Here is a 25,155-nt window from a genome sequence, read left to right as displayed (position 1 = left end):
ACGGTTTCACCTATAACGTGGTAAGATTTTTTGGCTCCCAAGGACAGCGTTCCATCAAGGTAGAGGTGTATATGTTAAAGTGCATGTAAAAACATTGAACATATATAAATCTGCAGGTTCAGACAATATACATTAAGACAGGAAAGGAGAATGATCCCGGCAGTTGATATTCATTAAGTCATTGGAATAAATATTAAGAGAACAAAATCAGTAAACTCTTAGAGGATAATGGAACCATGAACTGTAGATAGATTTATAAAGGCTTAAGGGTGGATTCTCTAGACCACCAAGGCCACTGTGCACCACAGCATTGTAAAATGGCTTTGGGCAGGGGAATTCTCTTTACTGGCATACTGCTGGGATAGCTGTCACCTCCTATGCCAGCTGCCCTGGCATAAGTAGAAAGAGAGGGCATGTCAGGGGCAGGGCATGAATGAAGAAGATTTGGCAGAACAGAACTCTGCTATGCCAGATCTTCCACTGGTGTAAAGTCTCCCCTAAATGCCACTAGGGATACATCTACATTGGAATAAAAGACCTGTGGCACGGCCGTGGCTACTCTGGGTCAGCTGACTTTGGCTGTCAGGACTTGCGCGGTGAGGCTAAAAATTGCTGTGTAGATGTTCAGGATCTCGGGCTAGAGCCCGAGCTCTGGGATCCCATGAGCGGGAGGCTCCTAGTGTCTAGGCTCCAGCCAGAGCCCAAACAACTACATAGCAATTTTACAGCCCTGCAGCCAGAGTCTCATAAGCCTGTGTCAGCTAAGGCAACTGCTCAGGGCACTGTGGTAAAGGGGCACCATAGTCAAGAGACAAGGAATGGGGCAAGCCTGGGGTGGGAGGCCGTGGAAGGGAGCTCAGGGCAATTGGGGTGGAGCCTGGGGAGGCAGTGGGCCCAGAGAACAGAGGGAGATGATGCAGGGGCTGGGGCAGGCAGGAGGAACCACGGGTGGCAGGCGGGTGGTTGGGTGCATGGGGAGTCTGGGGAGGCAGCAGTGCCAGGGGTGCCGAAATGCAAGTTCTTCCAGGGCATCAGGATGCTCAACTCCCACTGAAAGTTGATGGGTATCTTGAAATCCCAGTCTTATTTCACAAAATTAGTGGATGGCAGGAAAATGGCCCATACAACATATGAAACTTAGTAAAGCATCTGATTCAGTGTCACACAAAAGTCTACTCTTAACATTAATTCTAATTATCTTGAATTCAACCACTGTCAGATTAATTGACAGATATCTGAAGGACCACAAACATAAGATAGTGACAAACGGCAACTAGGAAAGAGGAAGTATCTAGTGGTTTACCCCAGGGATCAGTGTTAGGTCCAGCCTTATCTTTGTGAATGATGTAGAAGAGGGACTGAACGGTAAAATTACTAACTGGAAGGAGCGGTGACCTAAAGCAAGGACAGAGGAAGAGAGATTAGAAACACGGATGGAAAATGAGGCTGGTCTTGGAAAAGTACAAACCAGGGAAAAGATAACTGAAGCACAGATATTCAGTGGAAAGGAGAAACATGTACCCCTGTGACTCTAAGACACTCGAAGTAATAGCAGAAAGTGAATTAGACATGAGTTTACAGTGGGATACAGCAATGCAGAAGACCTATGTGATTTTGGGTTGTGTACACAGAAGCATCATGTCTTAACATCAGAAGTAATATTTATTCTCTATGCAGATGTTGGGTTCCTATACCTGGAATACTGTGTTAGTTCTGTGTATCTCAACACCAAAATGAGATAAATAAGGAGTTGAAAGAAAAACAACAAAAATGACCAGTGGGATGGAGGGCTTGGTTGGAGGAATGATTAAACAAGAGAATTAATATGTGTAGCTTAGTTAAGTTTAGACCAAATGTGGGGTTGCGGAAACAGGGATGGTTATAAAAGTATTCTAAAATTTAAAAAGTATTAATTCATTAAAGAGGAGGAATGCTTTATGATAGTACAAATGAATAATGAGATAAAATTCAGAAAGGCAAAATTTAGGCTAGTTGTCGGCAGGAATATTTTCCTGCCAATGAGATCTATTAGGCTAGGGAATAGTCTGCTTTGGGAAATGGTGAAATCCCAGTTGCTTGAGACATTTAAAGATGATAGGACAATATTCAATAGGGATGACGAATTGGATCAGCCTAACAGGTCTTTTCCATCTATAACATCAATGATTCTATTTCTCAAATGCCTCTGACAATTCATATGAGATGAATTTTTAATCATATAATTTATTCTTTACTGACATCAACATTGTTTTATTCCCAACACATTCAATGTGTCTTATGACTTCCTCTTACTGAATGAATCATTGAAAATCCTCTCTCTTGGGCCTAACAAATCTGTTAAGAGACTTCCTCACAATTATTTACTTTATATGGCTACTCCCAAGATCCTAGGACATTTATCAAATAGATCAACTTGTCCTTATTTGCCCTATGAGACCTCACAGAGATTATTTGTCAAGAGTAGGACTCTAGGCATTTAATGCCCATGCAGACTCCAACCAACAAAAATAGCATCCTTTGGGCTTTACTCTTTAATGATGGAATTCACGTCCTGATGTGAACTTCCGTTTGGTTTCCAGTGTTCCATGGAATACTGCCATGTTTCTCCACCGCTTTTTGAACAGCCACAAATAGAAACAGTTGTATTTTACTAGATGAAGATGGCATTTGTATTCTGGGACCCATTTAAAGGTGAGGGAGGAAATGAGGATTACTGTTTTATCACCATGTTGCTGAATTTATCACAGCTAGAATGTTCCAGTAGAATCATAGCATTTCATTCCAAAATTAACAAAAGGACATAATTGTCCAATTTCCTGCTTTAGTGCACATTTCTCTCTCTATAGAGAAATTAAAATGTACAGTTAGGAAGGGTGGAGGCAGAAAAAACAACAGACTAACACAATGTAAACCTGAAATTAGGTTCTCCTCACTATTATGTGACATGCAGAAGGCTTCACTCTTTATACCAAACAATTCCAGAAATGGACTTGCATCTTCAGCCAATGGTATCTCCAGATCTTACTAGCTTGTGATCTTACATCATTTAGAATGCAATTTTTCCTGAGGCTGGAATATTAATTGTTTCTGAGTCCCCCTCTTTTTAAATTCAGGGCCCTTTTAATTAATCTGGGGATGAGGGTTCAAATGAAAAACTGAGAATTATTCTAACTAAACAGTGTAAATATCTCTAAATTTAAATGTTTTTATGGCTAGTGAATTTTCTAGTCACAATATTACAAATAGGAATCAATGTGTATAGAAAGGATGAACTAGCTCAGTGAATGTTCCATGCTTCCTGGAATACCACAGAAATCCCTCCTTGTGATCTTTGCTGGGTTCAGACTCTAAGTATTTTATGTTGGGGGTGTGGAATAGTTATTTTTGCAAGCATGGACCTTAAAATGATGCCTCTTTGAACAACTTTCTTTCCCTTCTTCTAGTTCAGTTCCCACAGAACTCTAACGGTTCCTACCTTCAAACAACATTAGAACTACAAAAATAATACATCTCAAAACATGGAATTCCAGATTTCAAACAGAACACAACACCAATCTCTATCTACAGAGATATCTATTATATCAGATACTAAATTATTTTGAAAAAAAGCAAATAGGTTATCAGCATGTTTGGACTTTAAAGCACTGGTGTCACCTAGTGTAGTGAAACAATTTGTCAATTTGTATTTTTGTTCTGTTACTGACTGTCAAACTTTGTGCAATACCACAGTAATTCTACCAAACTCAAGAAATAATATGCTGTGACGTTATTGATATAATCTGGGACCGTATACAACATGGTTGCAACCAAGGTCCTGTAGTGGAACCAAATCTTATGTAAAGGGGGTCATATAAGGTGTCTAAGATCAGATTATGGGTTGCTGGTTATGATTATGCTGTCTGTATGCATGTGTCATTTTTTAGTTGAAGTTATGAATATTGGCTCTATACTGTCTGTACTTCAAATTTATGGTATGCTTCTGGGAGACATCCCAGACAAGTTGATGTTAGCTTCTGCCTAGCCTGCTTGATGGCCCATTAAGGACCATCAGCTACACAACTGACCCATTGAGAGAAGGCAGATACGCCTTGTAACTCAGCAAAGTATGCAGGGACTTGCCCATGTGACTCCAAACTTCATTTTGCTGTAATTTTCCATAGTAAGAACAAAGAAGTGTTCTTATACCTGGAAAAAGACTATAAAAGGCTGATGCCTCATCTCCATCTTGTCTTCAGTTCTGCTTCTTACCTCTGGAGTAACTTTGCTACAAACTGAAGCTGAACAAAGGACTGAATGACCCATCTCAGCAGGGGATGTACTCCAGAGACTTGATTCAAACCTGCAGTTTACACAATCCCTGCTACACGCCTGAACTAAGAACTTTGCCATTACTGTATGTAATTGATTCCATTTAACCAATTCTAACTCTCATCTATATCTTTTTCCTTTTATGAATAAACCTTTAGATTTTAGATTCTAAAGGATTGGCAACAGCGTGATTTGTGGGTAAGATCTGATGTGTATATTGACCGGGGTCTGGGCCTTGATTCTTCGAGATTGAGAGAACCTTTTTTCTTTTATTGGGGTGTTGGTTTTCATAAGCATTCATTCCTAGGACAAGTGGCACTGGTGGTGATAATGGGAAACCGGAGTGTCTAAGGGAATTGCTTGTGACTTGTGGTTAGCCAGTGGGGTGAGACTAAAGTCCTTTTTGTCTCATAGACTCATAGACTCCAGGGTCAGAAGGGACCAATGTGATCATCTAGTCCGACCCCCTGCACAAAGCAGGCCACAGAACCCTACCCATCCATCTGGCTGGTTTGGTTTGCCTTAGACGTGAAAAAACCCCAGCCTTGGGCTTTAACTGCCCTGTTTAAGCAATTTGTCCTGAACTGGCACTCTCAGTTGGGTCCCGCCTGAACTGCATCGTCACATATGCATACCTCCCAGAGAAGACTGAGAGGCAGTTGGAAACCCACACTTTAGCTGACAGCAACTGAATTACAGCAGGGATTACTATTTATTTATTATTTGTGTGCTAGGTGCTTAAATTCTCAAAGCTGTGTGTTGGCTCTGCAATGCTAAAAGGAACAAAAACTTATTTTAATCCAATGAAATCAGCAGACATGCCTCTGACTGCATCCAAGAAACAACTCTTTGTTTACAGTCACTTTTCCGAAGGAAATAGCATGCACCTCAGATCCTAAAGCCACAGATGGTAACTTAACAGTTTCTTCTATGGTTGCATTTCTTGATACCACTTGGATACCATTTGCAAATATTTTTATTTTTAATGCATTTTCCAAGTTCTTCAGTGTTTTTATAAGAACCTCTGCTCCTTTATCAAGGCTATCAAAGCAACTACCTATTATTTCTTCCTTTCCATTTGAGAGGTTCTTTGTTTTTTCAAACCAAATAAACCCACCTTAATCTCTATCACATGCACTATCATCTTGGTCTACTGATTGCATGCAATATCAGGTAGGAAAGTTGTTTCTGTTACCTCTTTCTGCCCTAGTAGTAGAGGTGGTGATGATGGTGGTAGCTCAGACTTCAATTGTTTATCCACGTACAACTCACTTAGCTCTTCACAAATCTCAGAGGTCTGACTCCGGACTCCTGGGCTTTTGCATTGCTGCTCCTTTACTTGCAGCTGTTTTTCCTGCTGGAGATAATCCTTGATATGTTTATTTTCTTGTTTTTTGGCTGCATGCTTTTATTTCTTAAGCAGAACTCCTCAGCTAGAACTGCACTCACTGAGGGATGACTCTTTAGGGCAAAATGGCAAGCAACATGATTGCACATGCTCATGCTGTAACTTTTCAGGCTTAGCAATTGTATATGTTAAGATGTTTTGCTGTTTAAAAAAAAAAAATAAGTGGGACCTGCCTTCTTCTCAGGCATTGTTGTTAGAGGAAAGAACTGTCCTGCAGTCTTGTTCATTTTCAGTCTCTATTTTTTGCGAGAGAATTTGTCTCCAGTAACTGGAAACAACACAAAGAGGTGATTTCAGTTCAGCCAAATAATTGAGAGATGGAATCTGCAGTCACAAAATCAGGCAGTGGTATTCAGGCTGTGTCTACACTACAGACCTTATAGGAGCACAGCTGTACAGCTGAAGCTGCGACACTATACAGTCTCCCATGTAACCGCTCTATGCAGATGGGGGAGAGCTCTTCTGTCAGCATGATTAAAACACCCCCTACAAGCAGCGGTAGCTACGTCGGCATAGTGCTGTTCACATTGGCACTTTTGTGGTGAAACTTATGTTGGCCAGGGGTGTGTTTTTTCACACCCTTGACCGACAAAAGTTTTATCCACAAAAGTGCTAGACAGCCTTAGCATAAGCACCAGAGGTAGGTAAGCCTGCAATATCCTATAGTACTGTACACATCTGTACTTAATGGTAGAAAGAAAACCACATGAAAAGAAGGAAAGAGACAAATTTAAGAGGAAGGAAACCCACAGAACATCGAAAAAGATAAAACAATCTTAGAAGATGGGGAAGCATAACCTTCTCGCATTATGGTCAGCTTTCCGTTATCGTTGTTTCTACATAGGTCCCAATTCATGAACTAAGTCTACACCATTCAGCAAAGCATTTAAGTACATTCTGGAGCCCAGTAAAATCAACAAGACTGAACCACATGCTTAAAGTTACACACATGCTCAGATACTTTGCTTACTGAACAGGGATGGACTGCTTAATCAGAGCCCCAATTGTGAATGAAACGGAATGTCATATTCTGCTAATAGTTACTACTTGCCATAGTGCTTACTGAACAGGGATGGACTGCTTAATCAGAGCCCCAATTGTGAATGAAACGGAATGTCATATTCTGCTAATAGTTACTACTTGCCATAGTGCTTACTACTACAAGTAGTGCCATTAAATTCTGACACTTATTAGCAGGTGTGATGATCACTATTGCAGAATTCTATATTACTCAGAGTACTAAGAATTATGCCTGGTTGTGTTTGTAGGATTGGACCCTAAATTTGTAAGAACAGATATGTATAAATCAGCATAGCTCCACTCATTTACACCAGCTGAGAATCTAGCCTGTAACTCCAATAGCTTAACAAAGTATTACCATACTTTATATCATTACTGCCGCTGCTACTAGAATATTAATAAAGCTCAAGATGATTTCAAAGACTTATGCTGAAATACTTAGAGGGACTTTCATGCTGAGAAAAAGATTACAAGTGTAACTGGATTTTAACAATAATGTTTTAAAGAAGTTTCTCTGTCCCTTCCCTCCCCACAAGTCATACCCCACCTTCCTTGATTCTACAGCTACCTCATCGCAGAAGGCAGCTGAAGAGATGTGAGGAAAAAAAATCTCTTATTAAAACTATAACTATCTGAAATAACACTGGAGAAAAGGAGAATGGTTGGTTAAGTAAATTGCATTTCATACAAATGTTCTCAGAATGTCAAGTTTGTACCGGTCCTTTCAAATGTCTTTCTGCTTTCATAGCAAATTAATTTTAAATTAAATTACTGGTTTCCTGCTTCAGAGGGCATGAGGTCTAATGTGTATTTTAACTTTAATAAATTAAATTATGCATGACCAAGTCTGTACCCTGTGCTTAAGAATATGCTACATAAAATTGCCAGGCACAGCTCAGCATCAGTGCACACAGGCCGAAGAGCGCTCCCTAATCATTGGGTTACAGTTTTGTCTTAGTCGGAAAGTTACATGCCTAAAAACATATCTTTAAAAACAGTAAAGCACACAGGGGAGCGGCTAATATGCAAAGCACACTGTACACAAGTAAGGCACTCAGCCATAAAAGGTTTTTTAATGCAATGTGTATGCAACTTAGCACCAAGTAATCTTAATGGCAGAGTATTGGTTATAACACAAGAACAACAGAAACAACTGTTTCATGTTGAAAGTTTAATGTAATCTGGGTGACATCTCAAATTCATTTGTGCATTAAAGGCTACGCACCTGCAGACATGAGAAATCGTGATGTGTCTGAGAATAGACTGTGTGACTCCGTTGATCTGAAGAACATTAGAATTGTCAAGTAATTATTACCTTGCACAGCGAAGGTAAAGTCAGTCAAAAACTTTTCACTATTTACTAACTGCTGGGGCAGGCATCAAGATCTAGGGGCTCTTCCTAACCCCCTCCTGTCCACGACATTCACAATGACATGTGATGACATGATGTCAGTTACTAGTAACGATGTTATTGTGTAATGCCAAAGCTGTCCCATTGGGACAAAATTCCATTGTGCTGTGATACTGCATCAGGATGGAACATCATCACAACACACTTTTTGATTTGTTCTGAAAGTTACACTTGAGGGGAAGACCTATGGAAAAAAAAATAACAGCCTGTCCCATGAATCTGGGGATCGCTGGCAATCCCATTCTGAGTATCAGGAGATGATGTGAGCTTCAAGTATTGCAAGTAATTGATGCCAGCCCTGGTAAATCCATTCTCATTTGGCATGATTTTCCCCATTTCCAGTACACATTGCAGGGTCATCAAAGCTTCATCATCAGTTCCAAAGAGAGACCCAGGTGTATTTATTTTATTTTGTTCAATGTGGAAGTGTTTTTGGTTTTGTTTTGATTCTAGACAATCTGTTTTTCTGGCATGAGCAGCAGTAGATTTATCTCCACTAAAGCTCCCCACTGTGGGTGGCTTATGTAATTCGTTTTTAATTTTTTGTGTCAAGTGCTGAGTTGCCACAGCAATATGTGTTATGTTAATATTTATCGATTCAGTTGTTCATTTATAAAGTGAAAACATCAAAGCAATACAAATGCATTCATGCAAGGCCGAAGCTAAGCATAACAAAATTAAACAATTGCTCATGGTCCCGAGTAGCTCAAGGGGGACTCCTATTCGCTTTTTATTATATGTGCTATGGGGGGCCCCAAAATAGTCCTGCTTAGGGCCCTGCATGGGCTAGCATCATGCTTTCATGTTGGTAGGGTTGGGATGGAGGGTAGGGTTGCCAACTTTCTAATGGCACAAAACCGAACACCCCTGCCCCATCCCTTCTCCGAGGCCCCACCCCTGCTCACTCCATCCCCCTTCCTCCATCACTTGCTCTACCCCAACCTCACTTTCACTGGACTAGGGCAGGGGGCTGGGGTGCAGAACGGGTGTAAGAGCTCTGACTGGGAGTGCAGGCTGTGGGGTGGGGCCAAGGATGAGGGGTTTGGGGTGCAGGAGAGGACTCCGGGCCGAGAGGTTCAGAGTATGGGAGGGGGTGCAGGCTCCAGCTGGAGGTGTGGGCTCTGGAGTGGGGCCAGGGATGAGGGGTTTGGGGTGCAGGAGGGGGCTCCAGGCTGGGGCAGGGGGTTGAGGAGTGGAGTCCAGGCGGCGCTTATCACAGCTCCCAGGAAGCAGCTGCCAGGTCCCTGCAGCCCCTAGGTGCATGGGTGGCCAGGGAGGCTCTGCGCACTGTCCTCGCGCTCACAGTACCGCCCACACAGCTTCCAGCCATTGGGAGCTGCGAAGCCAGCACTCAGGGAGAGGGTGGTGCACAGAGCCTCCCCACCCCAAACTTGCAAGCCAGCACTGCTGAGCTGACCTGGAGAGGCATGTAAACTGGACCAGGAAAGGAGTTGGCTCAGTTTATTTCCCCATTGGAACAAGGCAGAAAGAGGGACTCTCCTGGAAAAGGGCTACTACAAACCAACCTTTACTCAGAACACATTGCAGAGTACTAAACCAATCCTGTGCACTGAGGGTGAAATTTACCCCTGTGCAAAGGGCCAGCACCAGGCCTATATACCACTTAAGTCTAAGTGAAGACCTATTTTGAGAGATTAAGTGGGATTTACATAGAGCATGGGGTTTGTGCTGGCATTTCAGGATTACACAGCACCCCTTGAGATGGTCAAGAATTAAAATACCTGGATAATTGTAGGAAGTTGTCAAATGGCCATGTCATTACTGTCGGAAGAGGATACTGCCAATAATGACATCACAACTTTAGCCAATGCAGGATGGCTGACATGTCATCACTGTTTTGCTGGAGGAACACAAGTCAGCATGGCAGTAATTAATGATTTAATGACTGGCAGATCATTTTAACCTTCAAGGCTTCCAAATAGTCAGCCTGTGAATGTGAAAAATGTAATAGGAGGGACTGAATGGCTAAATGGAACATGGAGGCTTCATTGTACTTGGTCCAATTCAACAGTGATCAAATATAGGTATTATACCATGGTTGTTTACAGGGCCATGTGAAACAGAGAAGATGTCTGCCCTGCTCCAAGTGTACAGCTATGGATATCATAAAATCACCATGATTGGCACCATTCCTTTGCAACAATTTGCACCCAGTAATTGGGCCCCCTTCCTGTCATAAACAGATAGCTAAGGGTTAATGTTCTTTTACCTGTAAAGGGGTAACACCAGTAACCTGAAACACCTGACCAGAGGACCAATCAGGAAACAAGACTTTTTCAAATTTGGGTGGAGGGAAGTTTGTGCTGGGTGGAGGGAAATTTGTGGAGTTCTTTGTTCTTTGTGCTGTGTCTGTGCCCTTTCAGCTCTATCTCTATCTCCAGCTTTCTAATCTTCTGTTTCCAAGTACAAATATAGTAAGACAATAGGGTTATATTGTTTTTTGTATTTACATGTGTGTAGTTGCTGGAGTGTTTTGAACTGTATTCTTTTTGGATAAGGCTGTTTATTCACTTTTTTTTTTAAGCAATTGACCCTGTATATTTTCACCTTATACAGAGACTATTTTTAATGTATTTTTCTTTTTTTTATAAAGCTTTCTTTTTAAGACCTGTTGGAGTTTTTCTTTAGTGGGGACTCCAGGGAATTGAGTCTGCAGCTCACCAGGGAATTGGTGGGAGGAAGAAGTCAGGGGGAAAATCTCTTTGTGTTAGTTTTACTAAGCCTGACTTTGCATACCCTCTGGGTGAGGAGGGAAAAGAGATTAGCTATCTCGGTACTTGTGTTTCCAGGACTGGAAACAGGGAGGATGGAGTCCCTCTGGCCATGGCTACACTTACAGTTCTGTAGCGCTGGTAGTTACAGCTGTGTTCGTACAGCTGTGTAGGGCCAGCGCTGCAGTGTGGCCACACTGACAGCTACCAGCACTGCAGTGTGGCCACATTTGCAGCATTTGCAGCGCTGTTGGGAGTGGTGCATTGTGGGCAGCTATCCCAGCATTCAAGTGGCTGCAATGTGCTTTTCAAAAGAGGGGGGTGGGGTGGAATGTGACAGGGAGCATGGAGGAGACAGACAGAATGGATTTTTGGAGTTGACACTGTTCTCAGCTCCCTGCCTTGCAAGTTCTAAGGACTGGAAGACACACAGTGCCTACCTTCAATCATTTTAAAAGTTCTGACCCCCTTCCCCCACTCCTCTCTCATTCACTAAATGCAAATTATGTACTCCTAAATAGCCATCCCCTCCCCCTCTGCTGGTGAGCGTGCTGTTTCTCTCTTCAAGCAAACAGCTGTGAACATTCCAAAGTAATTCCCCTGCCTGCCTCCGCTCGCTCAGCAAACAGGAGCTCTGTTTGTTTTTTAAATAAGCAGTTTGGCTGAACTCCGAGCTCTCCCTTCCGGTTTGTTGTGGACAGGAATTCTGGGATACCTCCTTATACCCCAGAGGTCAATAAAAGTGCTGGTGGGGTCCACACTTGCTGACCAGCGCTGGATCACCAGCGCTGGAATCGCTACACCCGAGGCTCGACCGGGTGTACAGCCAGCGCTGCAACCAGGGAGTTGCAGCGCTGACCGTGCTTTGCAAGTGTGGCCACATCCTAAGTTGCAGGGCTGTAACCCCCTCACCAGCGCTGCAACTCTCTAGTGTAGCCATGGCCTAAGTTTAGATTCACGGAGCTTGCTTCTGTATATCTCTCCAGGAACCCAGGGAGGGAACACCTGGAGGGGAGGAGGGGGAAGGGAAATGGTTTATTCCCCTTTGTTGTGAGACTCAAGGAATCTGAGTCTGGGGGTCCCCCAGGGAAGGTTTTGGGGAGACCACAGTGAGCTAGGCACTATATAAATCCCTGGCTGGTGGCAGCGTTATCAGGTCGAAGCTGGTAACTAAGCTTGGAGGTTTTCATGCTAACACCCATATTTTGGACGCTAAGGTCCAGATCTGGGAAAAAATGTTATGACACTTCCTCATCAGAAAGGCCAAGAATTAACTGATAATGAAAACCAAACTACCACCTATCTAACTCTTAGCTGTGGGGATAAGAAAAGCAGTGCACGTTTCTGCTGCTGTGTAAGGAAGTTTGCATTGCTTCCTATATGTACTGTTGTAGAGGTCCAGTAAATAGAAGACTGCACTCTCGAGAGCTGTCAGAAAAGCACCTTTCAGAAAGGCTACATTCACTTTTAAAAAGAGCCTAGAAAAATGTAGGTTAAAAAAGGAGAGAAAAAATAACCATGAACCAGAGATCCTCCTACTAGATGTTCACTAAGAATAGCTCTGTGGTTTGAGCATTGGTCTGCTAAACCCATGGTTGTGAGTTCAATCCTTCAGGGAACTGTTTAGGGATCTAGAGCAAAAATCTGTCTGGGAATTGGCCCTGCTTTGGAAGGGATATAATGGCTCAGGGCCCTGAGGAAACTTTCCCTAAGGGCAGGATATCCCATAACTGTCACAGAAGAGTTTCTTGTACACTTTGTCTGAAACATCTGGTACTGGGGACTTTTGGTGAGAAGGAAACCAAAGCAGATGGAGCACTAATCTAGTCCAACAATTCTTATATACCACTCTCCCCATTGTATCTGGCCTTTGCACAGATGAACAATCTGTCCCAAAGGAAGTAGGAACAATTTACTCATAATTAGAAACTGCTGGTCACGTATTCTATGTGATTTGGTTTTTTAAAAGATGACATCATGCACAACTTTACCTGGAACATGGTTTATAAAGAGAAACAGATAAGCATATCACTAAATGAAGCAGAAGAAGCAGCTCAGATACCAGCTTTGAGCTTTGCTTGTGAACTCCAAATGTAGGCTTGTTATGTAGCACACAATTAATATTCGTCTGTAAAGTCAGTGGGTCAAATTCTGCCCTCAGGTAATATGTACAGGACACCCAATAGTGTTCTGTTGTACAGGTGTGTGTCTGGAGTAACTCCACTGAAGTCAATTAAGTCCTTACTCTGGATTTACACCAGTGTAGCTAAGGGCAGAAGTTGGCTCATTGACTACATGGGTGCATGTATTGGAGGGCAGAATTTGGTCACCAAATCTCTAAACAATTTTTCCTGAAAGTCACTGGGGCAATTCAGATATTTGTAGCTAGATTGTGATACACTTACTCATACTGAACAGTACCTTACTCCATGAGTAGTCAGCATGAGACAGAGTATAAGAATCTGGCCCTTAAATATCAATGCAGTTAAAGCTGGCCAGATCCTCAGCTGATGTAAATTGTCATAGCTCTGCTGAAGTCAGTCCAGCTGAGAATCTGTCTTACTGTTTCAGTTTTGGGTATTGGAGAAGATTGTATCTAAAACTTCTGAGGGTACCTATCATCCCAGCCACAGCTGAACTAATTTCCTAGTCTCTGCACAAGATATGGATCCTTTGGCAAATGCTTTTCCTCAGGAAAGTAAATAGAACAGTTTTGCAATGCTCTATCCCAGATTAATCCAGAACATTTAAAAAGTTTGAACTGTGGCCTGGAAAAGTAGAGAGTATTAATTCTAATCGCTCAGTCTTAGTTGGTCTAAGATAATTTTCCACACCCAGCAGCACATTGTCCATAATCAGATAGTTTCATTTTTCTAAGAGTTCAGTTTTAAAATTAGTCTAAGTAGGAGAACTTGGCAAAGGGATACACTGCCAAAGTTAATTTATTCTGTTATCAATTCAAAAGGCTTAAATAGACAGCGAAAGTGTTTCAAAAGTGTTCATTGTTCAGAGTTCAAACTAATACCCTTTGCTAAATTGCATCCTGATGTTTAATCACTAGACACTTTATATTTCTTTTGGTAATTGGGATCTCTCCACAATATAATATGGGCAATTCAAACAAATGGGCTCCTCCAATGTAAGTTTCAGTTCTGGAAGATTGTTGTACTCTAAAGTTCACCTAGAAATACAATAGGCTTTAAGAGAGTGACTGAAATAACCACAGACTTTTTCAGTCAGTTAAGGCTTAATATTTCTATCATCATCATCAAGAATGCTTCATGCTATTACATCTAAAAATGACAAAACATCTGACTGGCTTTTAGTTGCCATTACTTTCAATTTAGATATTTTGGATTTATCATCAGACATGACAATTTCAAACTCACTCTCTCTCAAGCATACACACACATCTCTGGGCCTGGGAAGTAAGTCATTTTGTAACTGGACCAAAAATGTTGAGTGGCAGTGTGTTCTTTACCAAAGGGATAAACTGAGAAATGTGCATTTTGGGGCAGCATTTTGCTGGGGGCGTGGAAGGGATATGGATACTAGGAAATGGCACCCAGTAGACCGTGACTGACATGTCCATGGTCTGAGCACTTGTCCAAATGCATGCTGTCAAGTCAGCTACACCTGATATCAGTTCTTTCAGTGCCAGGGTTTTTTGTTTTTGTTTTTAAATTGCCCTTCAGTGTTTCATGGATCTTAGGCATTATGCTATGGAGAAATAGATTTCCAAGCATCTTATACTAAATGAGCACCCTAAAACCTTTGTCAGCAGTGTGACTGTTCTAATCATATCAATGAAGAGACTGACAGCAAGTCTTCTAGTCCTGGCTGCTGTGTCTTGATGAAACTGATGCAACAAATCTAAATGCCTACACATATGTGAATGTGAAAACAAATGTAAAGATTTTGTTGTTTAATATTTGCCAATGAAGTTCAAATTATTCTTCTAGGACACACTAATTTGCTTGCACCTACAGTATTTTTCAAGGCATTTTTCCTCAGGTGGTAAGTTACATCAGCTTGTGCCCCTTTAGATTTAGATTCAAAGCCGATGACTAGAGCTAGTCCAAACTCTTTTGATGGAACAGTTTTTCATCAAATTCGAAATGGTTTGTGGGAATGCATCAATTTTGATAAATGTTCTGCATTCTCATTATATTTTGACAGTTTCAAAAAGTTTTGCTTTGACTGAGTTTCATTTTGTTTCAACCTTTTTATTATATTAAATATTATTTTTAATATATATTATATTATATATTTGTTTCCACATTAGCAAAACAAAACATTTTGATAGTTACAAGACTATCATGAGAGCAGTTAATGGCTCCCAATCCTGCTGGAAAGGTATAACAAGTGGGGTTCCGCAGGGGTCTGTTTTGGGACCGGCTCTGTTCAATATCTTCATCAACGATTTAGATGTTGGCATAGAAAGTACGCTTATTAAGTTTGTGGACGATACCAAACTGGGAGAGATTGCAACTGCTTTGGAGGACAGGGTCAAAATTCAAAATGATCTGGACAAATTGGAGAAATGGTCTGAGGTAAACAGGATGAAGTTCAATAAAGATAAATGCAAAGTGCTCCACTTAGGAAGAAACAATCAGTTTCACACATACAGAATGGGAGGAGACTGTCTAGGAAGGAGTATGGCAGAAAGAGATCTAGGGGTCATAGTGGACCACAAGCTTAATATGAGTCAACAGTGTGACACTGTTGCAAAAAAAGCAAACATGATTCTGGGATGCATTAACAGGTGTGTTGTAAACAAGACATGAGAAGTCATTCTTCCGCTTTACTCTGCGCTGGTTAGGCCTCAACTGGAGTATTGTGTCCAGTTCTGGGCACCGCATTTCAAGAAAGATGTGGAGAAACTGGAGAGGGTCCAGAGAAGAGCAACGAGAATGATTAAAGGTCTTGAGAACATGACCTATGAAGGAAGGCTGCAGGAATTGGGTTTGTTTAGTTTGGAAAAGAGAAGACTGAGAGGGGACACGATAGCAGTTTTCAGGTATCTAAAAGGGTGTCATCAGGAGGAGGTAGAAAACTTGTTCACCTTAGCCTCCAATGGTAGAACAAGAAGCAATGGGCTTAAACTGCAGCAAGGGAGATTTAGGCTGGACATTAGGAAAAAGTTCCTAACTGTCAGGGTAGTTAAACACTGGAATAGATTGCCTAGGGAAGTTGTGGAATCTCCATCTCTGGAGATATTTAAGAGTAGGTTAGATAAATGTCTATTAGGGATGGTCTAGACAGTATTTGGTCCTGCCATGAGGGCAGGGGACTGGACTCGAAGACCTATAGAGTTCCCTTCCAGTCCTAGAGTCTATGAGTCTATGAGTCTATAAGACCTGATGAAGGGCTCTGTGTAAGCGCAAAAGCTTGTCTCAGCAGAAGCTGGCCCAATAAAGGACATTACCTCACCCACCTTGTCTCATAGGAATTTTTGACTTTTTGTTCTGATTCCAAACAAAAACACATTTCAAAATGTCAGAATTTTACTGTGGAATGGAAGTTCTGGTTTCCAGCTAGCTCTACTGATGTCATAAACAGTAATGTAAACTAGATATTAGGGACCTATGAAACTCCCACTGACTTCAATGGGAGTTGCCCTCCTGCATCTGATAGTAGGATCTACCCACAGGTGTAAGGGGAGAATCATGAATTAGAAAATGAATGTAAGTAGCAAAGTAGAGTCACCTGAACCAATCTGGTATTCAGTGGTTGGACTCAGGACAAGAGTGGCATTAGCAGGCTCAGTTCCCATGGAACTCAATGGGATTGATTCTGACACCAGAGTAAATAAGGTGTTATGTTACACCATTGGAGTCAGTGCAGTTACACAGATGAGAAACTAGGAAGACAGCAAAATCAGGCCCTATTGGAACTGTGCAGGACCTCACGGGAATAGGCAAAGGTATGCCACCTTTCCTCAGACAACAGTCCCTGCACCAGATACTACATCCTGCAATGGGATGGCCTAACAGTCACTACAGCAACTTGATGCTATGTAAGGATTTCCCCATTCAGGAGGAATTCTCAGCTGGCTCAAGCTGTTGGCTTTTCAGCTTCTTTGCAAAATCAGTGTGGCACAAAGCAGTCACAGCAGGGTGTCAGATTTGGACCATTATGAAACACAAGGGGAGGTGTAAGTTAAAGTTACGTTTGTCTGCTTTAAGGGAGTATAAGGAACAGTAAAGCACTCCTTCATGGCAGCAAGCACATTCCATATGACCCAATTAGCCACCTCATTGTAACAAACCAGTAATGGCATTTTTCAAACACAAGTGCTGAGCTTTCACGGTGCACGTGGTACATTTGCAGAACACTTTTCCATACTAGACACGGCAGTGTAGATTCTGATCTCACTTTCACAAGTGTAAATCAGGAGTAACTCCACTGTCAACAGTGCCTACAAATGTGAAATCACAGTCAGGCCCACTGGGTTTGCCATTGGCATATAGCCTCGCATTAGTGCACTGCTGCTGTCACTGAGGTATAAACAAAAGACGGTTACTCACCTTTGTAACTGTTGTTCTTCGAGATGTGTTGCTCATATCCATTCCAGTTAGGTGTGTGCGCCGCGCGTGCACATTCGTCGGAAAACTTTTACCCTAGCAACTCAGTGGGCCGGCAGGTCGCCCCCTAGAGTGGCGCCATCATGGCGCTTGATATATACCCCTGCCGGCCCACCCGCTCCTCAGTTCCTTCTTGCCGGCTACTCCGACAGTGGGGAAGGAGGGTGGGTGTGGAATGGATATGAGCAACACATCTCGAAGAACAACAGTTACAAAGGTGAGTAACCGTCTTTTCTTCTTCGAGTGATTGCTCATATCCATTCCAGTTAGGTGAATCCCAAGCCTTACGTAGGCGGTGGGGTCGGAGTGAAATGTGGCAGAATGAAAACTGCTGAGCCAGAGGCTACAGCATCTCTTGACTGTTGAACCAGGGCATACTGCGAAGCAAAGGTATGGACCGAGGACCAATGGAGCTGCGCGACAGATCTCGTGGGAAGGAACACGAGCCAGCAAGGCGGCAGATGAAGCCTGAGCCCTGGTAGAATGCACGGTGATGTGGCTTGGGGAAATATGAGCCAAATCATAACAAGTGCGGACGTCCGCTATCACCCAAGATGAGATCCTCTGAGAGGAAAACAAGGAAGCCCTCCCTTTGGCCCGCTACCGTGACAGAGCTGGGGCACCTTACGAAATGGTTCTGTCAGCGCAATATAAATGCGAGCACTCCACAGATGCTCAAGGAGTGCAATGGTTGTGCCCATTGCGTTGAGCTGTGGGTAACATGAAAGGCCGAAACCACCTTAGGGAGGAAAGCCGGGTGCGGTCATAACTGCACCTTGTCTTTGTGAAACCTAGTGTACGGCGGAACCACCGTTAAGAGCTCTGAGCTCGGAGACCTGTCTGGCCGACGTAACAGCTACGAGGAAAGATGTCGTCCAAGACAGGTATAGCAGAGGGCCAGTCGTGAACGGCTCGACTGGGGGAGACATAAGTCTGGTTAAAACTAGGTTGAGGTCCCAGGTTGGGGCTGGGCGGCGCACCCGAGGGTGCAAGCGCTCCAAGCCCTTGAGGGACCTCGAACCCATAGAGCGTGAGAACACGGAACGTCCACCTTAGCCTGGCTGGAAGGTAGAGATGGCTGCTGAGTGTATCCTCAGCGATGATACCGCCAGGTCCTGCCGCTGAAGGCCAGAGGCAGGCCAAATAGAGGGGATCGAGACCTCAGCAGGAGCAAGATCGAGCGTATTGCAGCTGTAGAAGAAACGCTTCCACCTGGCCCGGTACGTTGACCAGGTGGAAGGCTTCCTGTCACCCCGGCTCAGTTACGCAGCAGCCACACCGTGAGGCGAAGAGGCTGCAGGTCCGAGTGACAAAGCCTGTCGTTGCCCTGAGTGATGAGGTCTGGGTGGGGTGGCAGGGTAATTGGGTCTGTTATTGACAGGCCGAGCAACGTGGTATATCAGTGCTGCCTGGACCACTCTGGAGTGATCAAGATGATGCGCGCTCTGCCCCTGCGGAGTTTGAGCAGGACCTAATGAACCAGTGGGAACAGTGGGAAGGCATAATGGGGTTGGCCTTTCCCCGGCACCAGGAATGCGTCCAAGATCGATCCTGAGGAGAGACCTTGGAAGGAGCAGAACATCTGGCATTTTCTGCTCTCGCGGTGAGCGAACAGGTGTATGTGAGGAAACATCTCCACTTCTGGAAAGCAGAACGCCTCACATGGGGCAGAGTGATCACTCGTAAGACAGGAAAGTCCTGCTAAGTCAAAGCGCCAAGACGTTCCGAACCCCTGGGAGAAAGGACGTCACCAGCTCCATCGAGTGGGTCATGCAAAAGTCCCGGAAATGGATGGCCTCCTGACAAAAGGGGGGAGGACCATGTCCCTCCCTGGATATTCATGAAGCACATGGCCGTTGTGTTGGCTGTAAACACCGAGATACAACGGCCTCGCAGCTGCCGCTGGAAACCCTGGCATGCCAGGCGGACTACTCTCATTTTTGGGGCATTGATGTGGAATGCCAGCTCCCGAGAAGACCAAAGGCCTTAAGCTCGGAGGTGACCATGAGCACTCGAGCAGAGAGATGACGCGTCCGTCATCAGAGGCAGTGAGGGCTGGGGCGGATGAAACCGCATCCCTGCCCACCCCAGGGCGGGAGTTAGCCACCACTCTAGGGAGCCTAAGGTGCTCGAGGGAACTGTGACTACCATGACCATCGGCTCCCTGTCCGGGTGGTACGCCGAGGTGAGCCGGACTTGGAGAGGACGGAGGCGGAGCTTGGCGTGTTTGGTTACAAATTTGCGGGCAACCATGGACCCAGGAGACTGAGACAAGTACGAGCCGAGGTCGTTGGGAAAGCCTGCAGACCTCAGATGATTGTTGCCATCGCCTAAAACCGCAGTTGTGATAAGCAGGCTCCGGCTAGGTAGGAGACCAGGATAGCCCCTAGGAAGTCCAAGCTCTGCGTGGGAACCAGAGTGGATTGCTCTATAGTAATCATCAGGCCTTGACCCGTGAATAAGACCGTGATGATGCCCACGCGCTGAGTGGTTTGTGTCTCAGAGTCTCCTCGGATAAGCGAATCGTCCAGAAACGGAAAAACGCATATCCGACATCAGCGAAGGTAGGCGGCCACTATGGCCGTAAACCAGAAGTACTGACAGTTGGCTAGAAAGCGGAGGTATCTCCTGTGTGGAGGGAAGATTGCGTTGCAAAAGTACGCGTCCTTCATATCCAGGGTGGCATAGTAGCCCCCAGGAGGCAAGGATGGAATAATGGTTCCCAGGGATACCGTGCGGAACTTCAACCTTATCCTAAACCGGTTGAGTCCGTGCAGGACTAGGAAGGTCTGAGACCTGCGTTCGAGTGGGGGACTAGGGCATAACGGGAGTAAAACCCCTTGCCCCTTTCGTCCGCTGAAGGGGGACAGGGCTGGAACAAATTAGAGGTGGTACCTATGCTCCACCGTGCGCAGGACCCAGCGATCTGAAATTAACAGGGGCCACGCCAGGAGAAAGCGGGATTGGGATCCCGGCCTGTGACTGGTACACCGCCCTCAGGCGCACCTTGGAAGGTTCGTCTTTGGTCCCAGTGGTAATTGCGAGGGACCTTGACCTTGGCTCTTTAGGGGTCTCGACGTTCGTCTGCGACCACCTTGGCCTCACCGTTTGCCAAAGTCCTGTCTCTGGCTAGGCACAGAGTATGGCGGCTGGGGACAGAAAAGGCCTGCGTTTGGTCGCTGGCATATGCATGCTGAGAGAGCGCATTAGGACCCTATTGTCCATCAGGCTCCGCAGCCTGGGGCTGTCTTTGCCGCGAAGAGGCCTGTACCAACAAAGGGTAAATCCTGAATGGCATACTGCAGCTCTGGCCGGAGGTTTGAAACCTGAAGCCATGAGATGCACCTCATGGCGACACCAAAGGCCAGAGTCCTGGCTGCAGAGTCTGCTGCGTCCAACGAGGCCTGGAGGGACGCTCTGGGTACCTTTTTTTTTTTTTTCCCCCCCCGTCCTCCAAAATGGCAGCGAACTCTTGGTGGGAGTTTTGAGGGAGAAACTCCATAAACTAAACTACCTTCACTCAGGTGCTACAATTATCACAGCTAAGCAAGGCTTGTTGCTTTGCTACCCAGAGCTGCAGGGCCTCTGCAGAGTACACCTGGCGGCCAAGCAGGTTCATTCGCCAAGCCTCTTTCGGTTTCGGGGCTGGCGCCCACTGGCCATCGTATCAGAATCGTGGTCCTGAGCATAAGATCTGCGCATGTGGGATGACACGGATGCGTGTCCGGATGACCATGGAGGTACTAAAAGAAGGCACAGGCAGAGTCTCTGACTCTATCGGACCTTGCCCAACTCGGCACCGGGGACCGGCACCGGGAGGCGTACCGGTACCTGGAATGAGATCCAGACCCGCAACCAGAACGGTGCCGGGAGGTCGACTGAGATCTCGAGGCTCGGGGAGAGGCTACAGGAGTCAAGGTACCTGTCGCGGTGCCGGGAGTCGGAACGGTGCCGATAGCGGGTCGGCGAACGGGATACCGACTGGTGCAGCGAGTGCGACCAGTACCGATGAGGAAAACAGCACCGGGACTGTAAGTGGTGTCGGATGTGCCGACAGGACCTGGAGTGTCTGCGGGACCGTGATCATGAATGGTGCTGCTCTGCTGTGCTGACAGAGGACGGTCACGTGAAGAGACTGTATTACCCGCACCGGCGGTGCCGGGGTCAGGCAGCATCGACTCTGTCATGGCAATGAGATCCCTCGCCATTGGTAATGTCTCCGGCGTGGAGGGAACAGCAGGCTCAACGACAGTGCATACTGGGGAGCTGTCAGGCACCGGATTCGACGGCCCTTGTGGGACCGGGATCGACGGTACCGAGGTCATCAGAGCTTCGGTAGGTGTCGGTGCCGGGTGATCCGAGTTAGATGAGCTGTCTGGCTGCGGTGCCGTCGGCACGGAAGCAGCAGGAGCAATAAGCTCAACCATGGCGCGTGCCGGGGAGCTGTCCGGCACCGGATTCTACGGCCCTTGTGGGACCGGGATCGACGGTGCCGACGTCGTCGGTGCCGCAGCAGGTGTCGGTGCCGGGCGATCTGACTTAGACGAGCCCTCTGGCTCCGGTGCCGTTGGCACGGAAGCAGCAGGAGCAGTAGCTCAACCACGGCGCGTGCCGGGGAGCCGTCAGGCACCGGATTCTACGGCCCTTGTGGGACCGGGATCGATGGTGCCGACGTCGTCGGTGCCGCAGCAGGTGTCGGTGCCGGGCGATCCGACTAGACGAGCTCTCTGGCTGCGGTGCCGCTGGCACGGAAGCAGCAGGAGCAGTAGCTCAACCACGGCGCGTGCCGGGGAGCCGTCAGGCACCGGATTCAATGGCCCTGGGGGACTGGAATCGACGGTGCCGATGTCGTCGGTGCCTCTGCAGGTGCCGGTGCCGGGCGATTCGACTTAGACGAGCTCTCTGGCTGCGATGCAGGTGGCACGGAAGCAGCAGGAGCAGGGGGCTCAACCACGGCGCGTGCCGGGGAGCCGTCAGGCACCAGCAGGAATAGTAGGCTTTCTCGACCTCGGAGGAAGGGAGCGGTGCCGAGTCGACTGCGGTGCCGGCAACAGCCGGTGCCGAAAGGCCGTGGCAGTACCGGCGGGGTCCGGTGCCGAGGAGGTGCTTCTGCCAGCCGCTTGATCATCGCTCGGCGCCCAAGGTGGAGGGGTAAGTGAAAGTCCCGCTCCTTTTTGTTCTCGGCTTAAAAGCCTTGCAAATGGGGCACTTAGCTGTCAAGTGTGATTCCCTGAGGCACTTCAAACAGGAGTCGTGTGGATCTCCCTTCGGCATCGGCTTCTGGCAGGCCGAGCCCATTTTAAAACCCGGTGAGCCGTGCATGGGCTCCGGCACCAGGTTCATGGAAGGGGCTACTTCCTGAACCCCGCTAACAATTACTAACTAACTATGTTAGCAAAGAAAAACGTATAACTATACAAATATATATATAAAAGGATTATAACTGCATAACTATATACGAGAACTACGAGTAGCTAGGGAAGTGGAGGTCAGCTAAGCCGCGCTCCACTGTTCCAACGACCGACACGGGCGGTAAGAAGGAACTGAGGAGCGGGGGGTGGGCCGGCAGGGGTATATATCAAGCGCCATGATGGCGCCACTCTAGGGGGCGACCTGCCGGCCCACTGAGTTGCTAGGGTAAAAGTTTTCCGACGAATGTGCACACGCGGCGCACACACCTAACTGGAATGGATATGAGCAATCACTCGAAGAAGAACCAGCATACTACCTAGACAGAGGACTGGGATCCATTGACAAAAACAGTTACTTATACTGGGCTTTTCCTACTACTTCAGGAAGACACAGGAAGCATATATTGAAATGGGGGCTTATATTTTCAGCATCAACAGCTTTATCCTCTAAGGAGGAGACTGTTTTCCAGGAGCTGCAGATGGATGTTTGATGTTGATTGAGCCGATTCAGGTTCCCTGGTCAATGGGAGCTGTGGGGCCAGCACTGAGGCAGGGGCAGAGAGTGGAGCATCGCTGGCCGCCCATGTGCCTAGGAGCCACTAGGACTTGGCAGCTGCTTCCAGGATCCACGTGGAGCTAAGGCAAGCAGGGAGCTTGCCTTAGCCCTGGGCTCCTGCTGCACCGCCGACCAGATATTTAACGGCCTGGTCAGCGGTGCTGACCAGGGCCACCAGGTCCCTTTTCGACTGGGTGTTTCCGTCAAAAACCAGATGCCTGGCAACCGTAGGCTGCTGTGTAGACATACAGTTAGGCTACATCTACACTTTACTGCACCTTTGGCTGTGTGTAGGGCATATGTAGCTTCAAGCTGCAATGAAGAACAAGCCGGGTCCACACTGCAGAGTGTAGCTACACATGTTAGTGAAAGGCTTTGGTGGAGGAAGCAGTGTGGAAGGCTTTAGCTGCTCCCCACTGCCAGAGCCTTTCACCGCCTTTTCCCTCTGCTTCCCTTCTGCCAGAGCCTTTCCCCACAGTTGGAGTCTTTCACTGTGGCAGAGAAGAGCTCTAGCAGCAGGGGATTGTCAGAGACTTTCCCCACTGCCAAATTCTTTCCCTCTGATGGGAAACCCACCCCGCTCACCATTGCTAGAGCCTTTCCCCATTTCCCAGCTGCCTTCCCCCCACTAGAGTCTTTGCCTCTGACAGGGAAAGGCTCCAGCAGAGTGGAGGCAGTACATGGCTCAAAGTAGCAGTGTAGGTGTGAAGGCACCACCTGGATGGTTAAACAGCTGTGTAGGGATGAACTCAGGTGCGATTTGTATGTACCCTACTACTCTAATTTAAGGTTTCACATGCCAGTAATACATTTTAATATTTTTTGAAGGTCTCTTTCTATAAGTCTTGTGACAAAGTTCCTCCTCTACCTTGGTGAGTTCTGCACTTATTGGCAGATTTGTTCACCTCAGTGATCTTCCCCTCTGGTGGAGTCCACAGTCTGGGTCAGCTCCTCCTGTGTCTGATCAGGAGTTGGGAGGTTTGGGGGGAACCCGGGCCCACCCTCTACTCCGGGTTCCAGCCTGGGCCCTGTGGATTGCAGCTGTCTATAGTGCATCCTGTAACAGCTGCATGACAGCTACAACTCCCTGGGCTACTTCCCCATGGCCTCCCCCAAACACCTTCTTTATCCTCACCACAGGACCTTCCTCCTGGTGTCTGATGACGCTTGTACTCCTTAGTCCTCCAGCAGCACAGCCTCTCACTCCCAGCTCCTTGCACCTATTGCTCCCAGCTCCTCACATGCACACCACAAACTGAAGGGAGCTCCTTTTTAAACCCGGGTGCTCTGATTAGCCTGCCTTGATTGGCTGCAGGTGTTCTAATCAGCATGTCTGCCTTAATTGGTTCCAGCAGGTTCCTGATTACTGTAGTGCAGCCCCTGTTCTGGTCACTCAGGGAACAGAAAACTACTCATCTAGTGACCAGTATATTTGCCCTCTACCAGACTCCTGTACCCCACTGGTTTGGGTCTGTCACAGTCTATAATATATAACTAAACTATTGTTGTCTGTAAAGTAAATAAGGTTTTTAAAATGTTTAAGAAGCTTCATTTAAAATTAAATTAAAATGCAGAGCCCCCCAGACCGATGGCCAGGACAGGGCAATGTGAGTGCCACTGAAAATCAGCTCATGTACCACCTTCAGCACACGTGCTATAAGTTGCCTACCCCTGGGTTAAAGTAATGAGGAGTGGGGTTTTTTTGTCTCTGTCTCTTAAAGC

At 46.1% G+C, this 25,155-nt stretch overlaps 1 protein-coding gene across 4 annotated transcripts in view; it reads right to left on the bottom strand.

Moving 5' to 3' along the window:
- Positions 1–25,155, bottom strand: part of LOC115645407 (sodium channel protein type 5 subunit alpha-like) — a 382,036-nt gene that overhangs the window by 114,999 nt on the left and 241,882 nt on the right. For all 4 annotated transcript variants that reach the window (XM_030550011.1, XM_030550007.1, XM_030550010.1 and 1 more), the window contains one exon: positions 5,504–5,665. In XM_030550011.1, the coding sequence (XP_030405871.1) occupies positions 5,504–5,665 (162 nt within the window). The remainder of the gene's footprint in view (positions 1–5,503; positions 5,666–25,155) is intronic.

The sequence above is a fragment of the Gopherus evgoodei genome, chromosome 2 (assembly GCF_007399415.2).
Source record: "Gopherus evgoodei ecotype Sinaloan lineage chromosome 2, rGopEvg1_v1.p, whole genome shotgun sequence".
Classification (NCBI taxonomy): domain Eukaryota; kingdom Metazoa; phylum Chordata; order Testudines; family Testudinidae; genus Gopherus; species Gopherus evgoodei.
The sequence above is the reverse complement of the archived record's forward strand: the minus strand, read 5'-3'. Positions and strand labels throughout refer to the sequence as shown.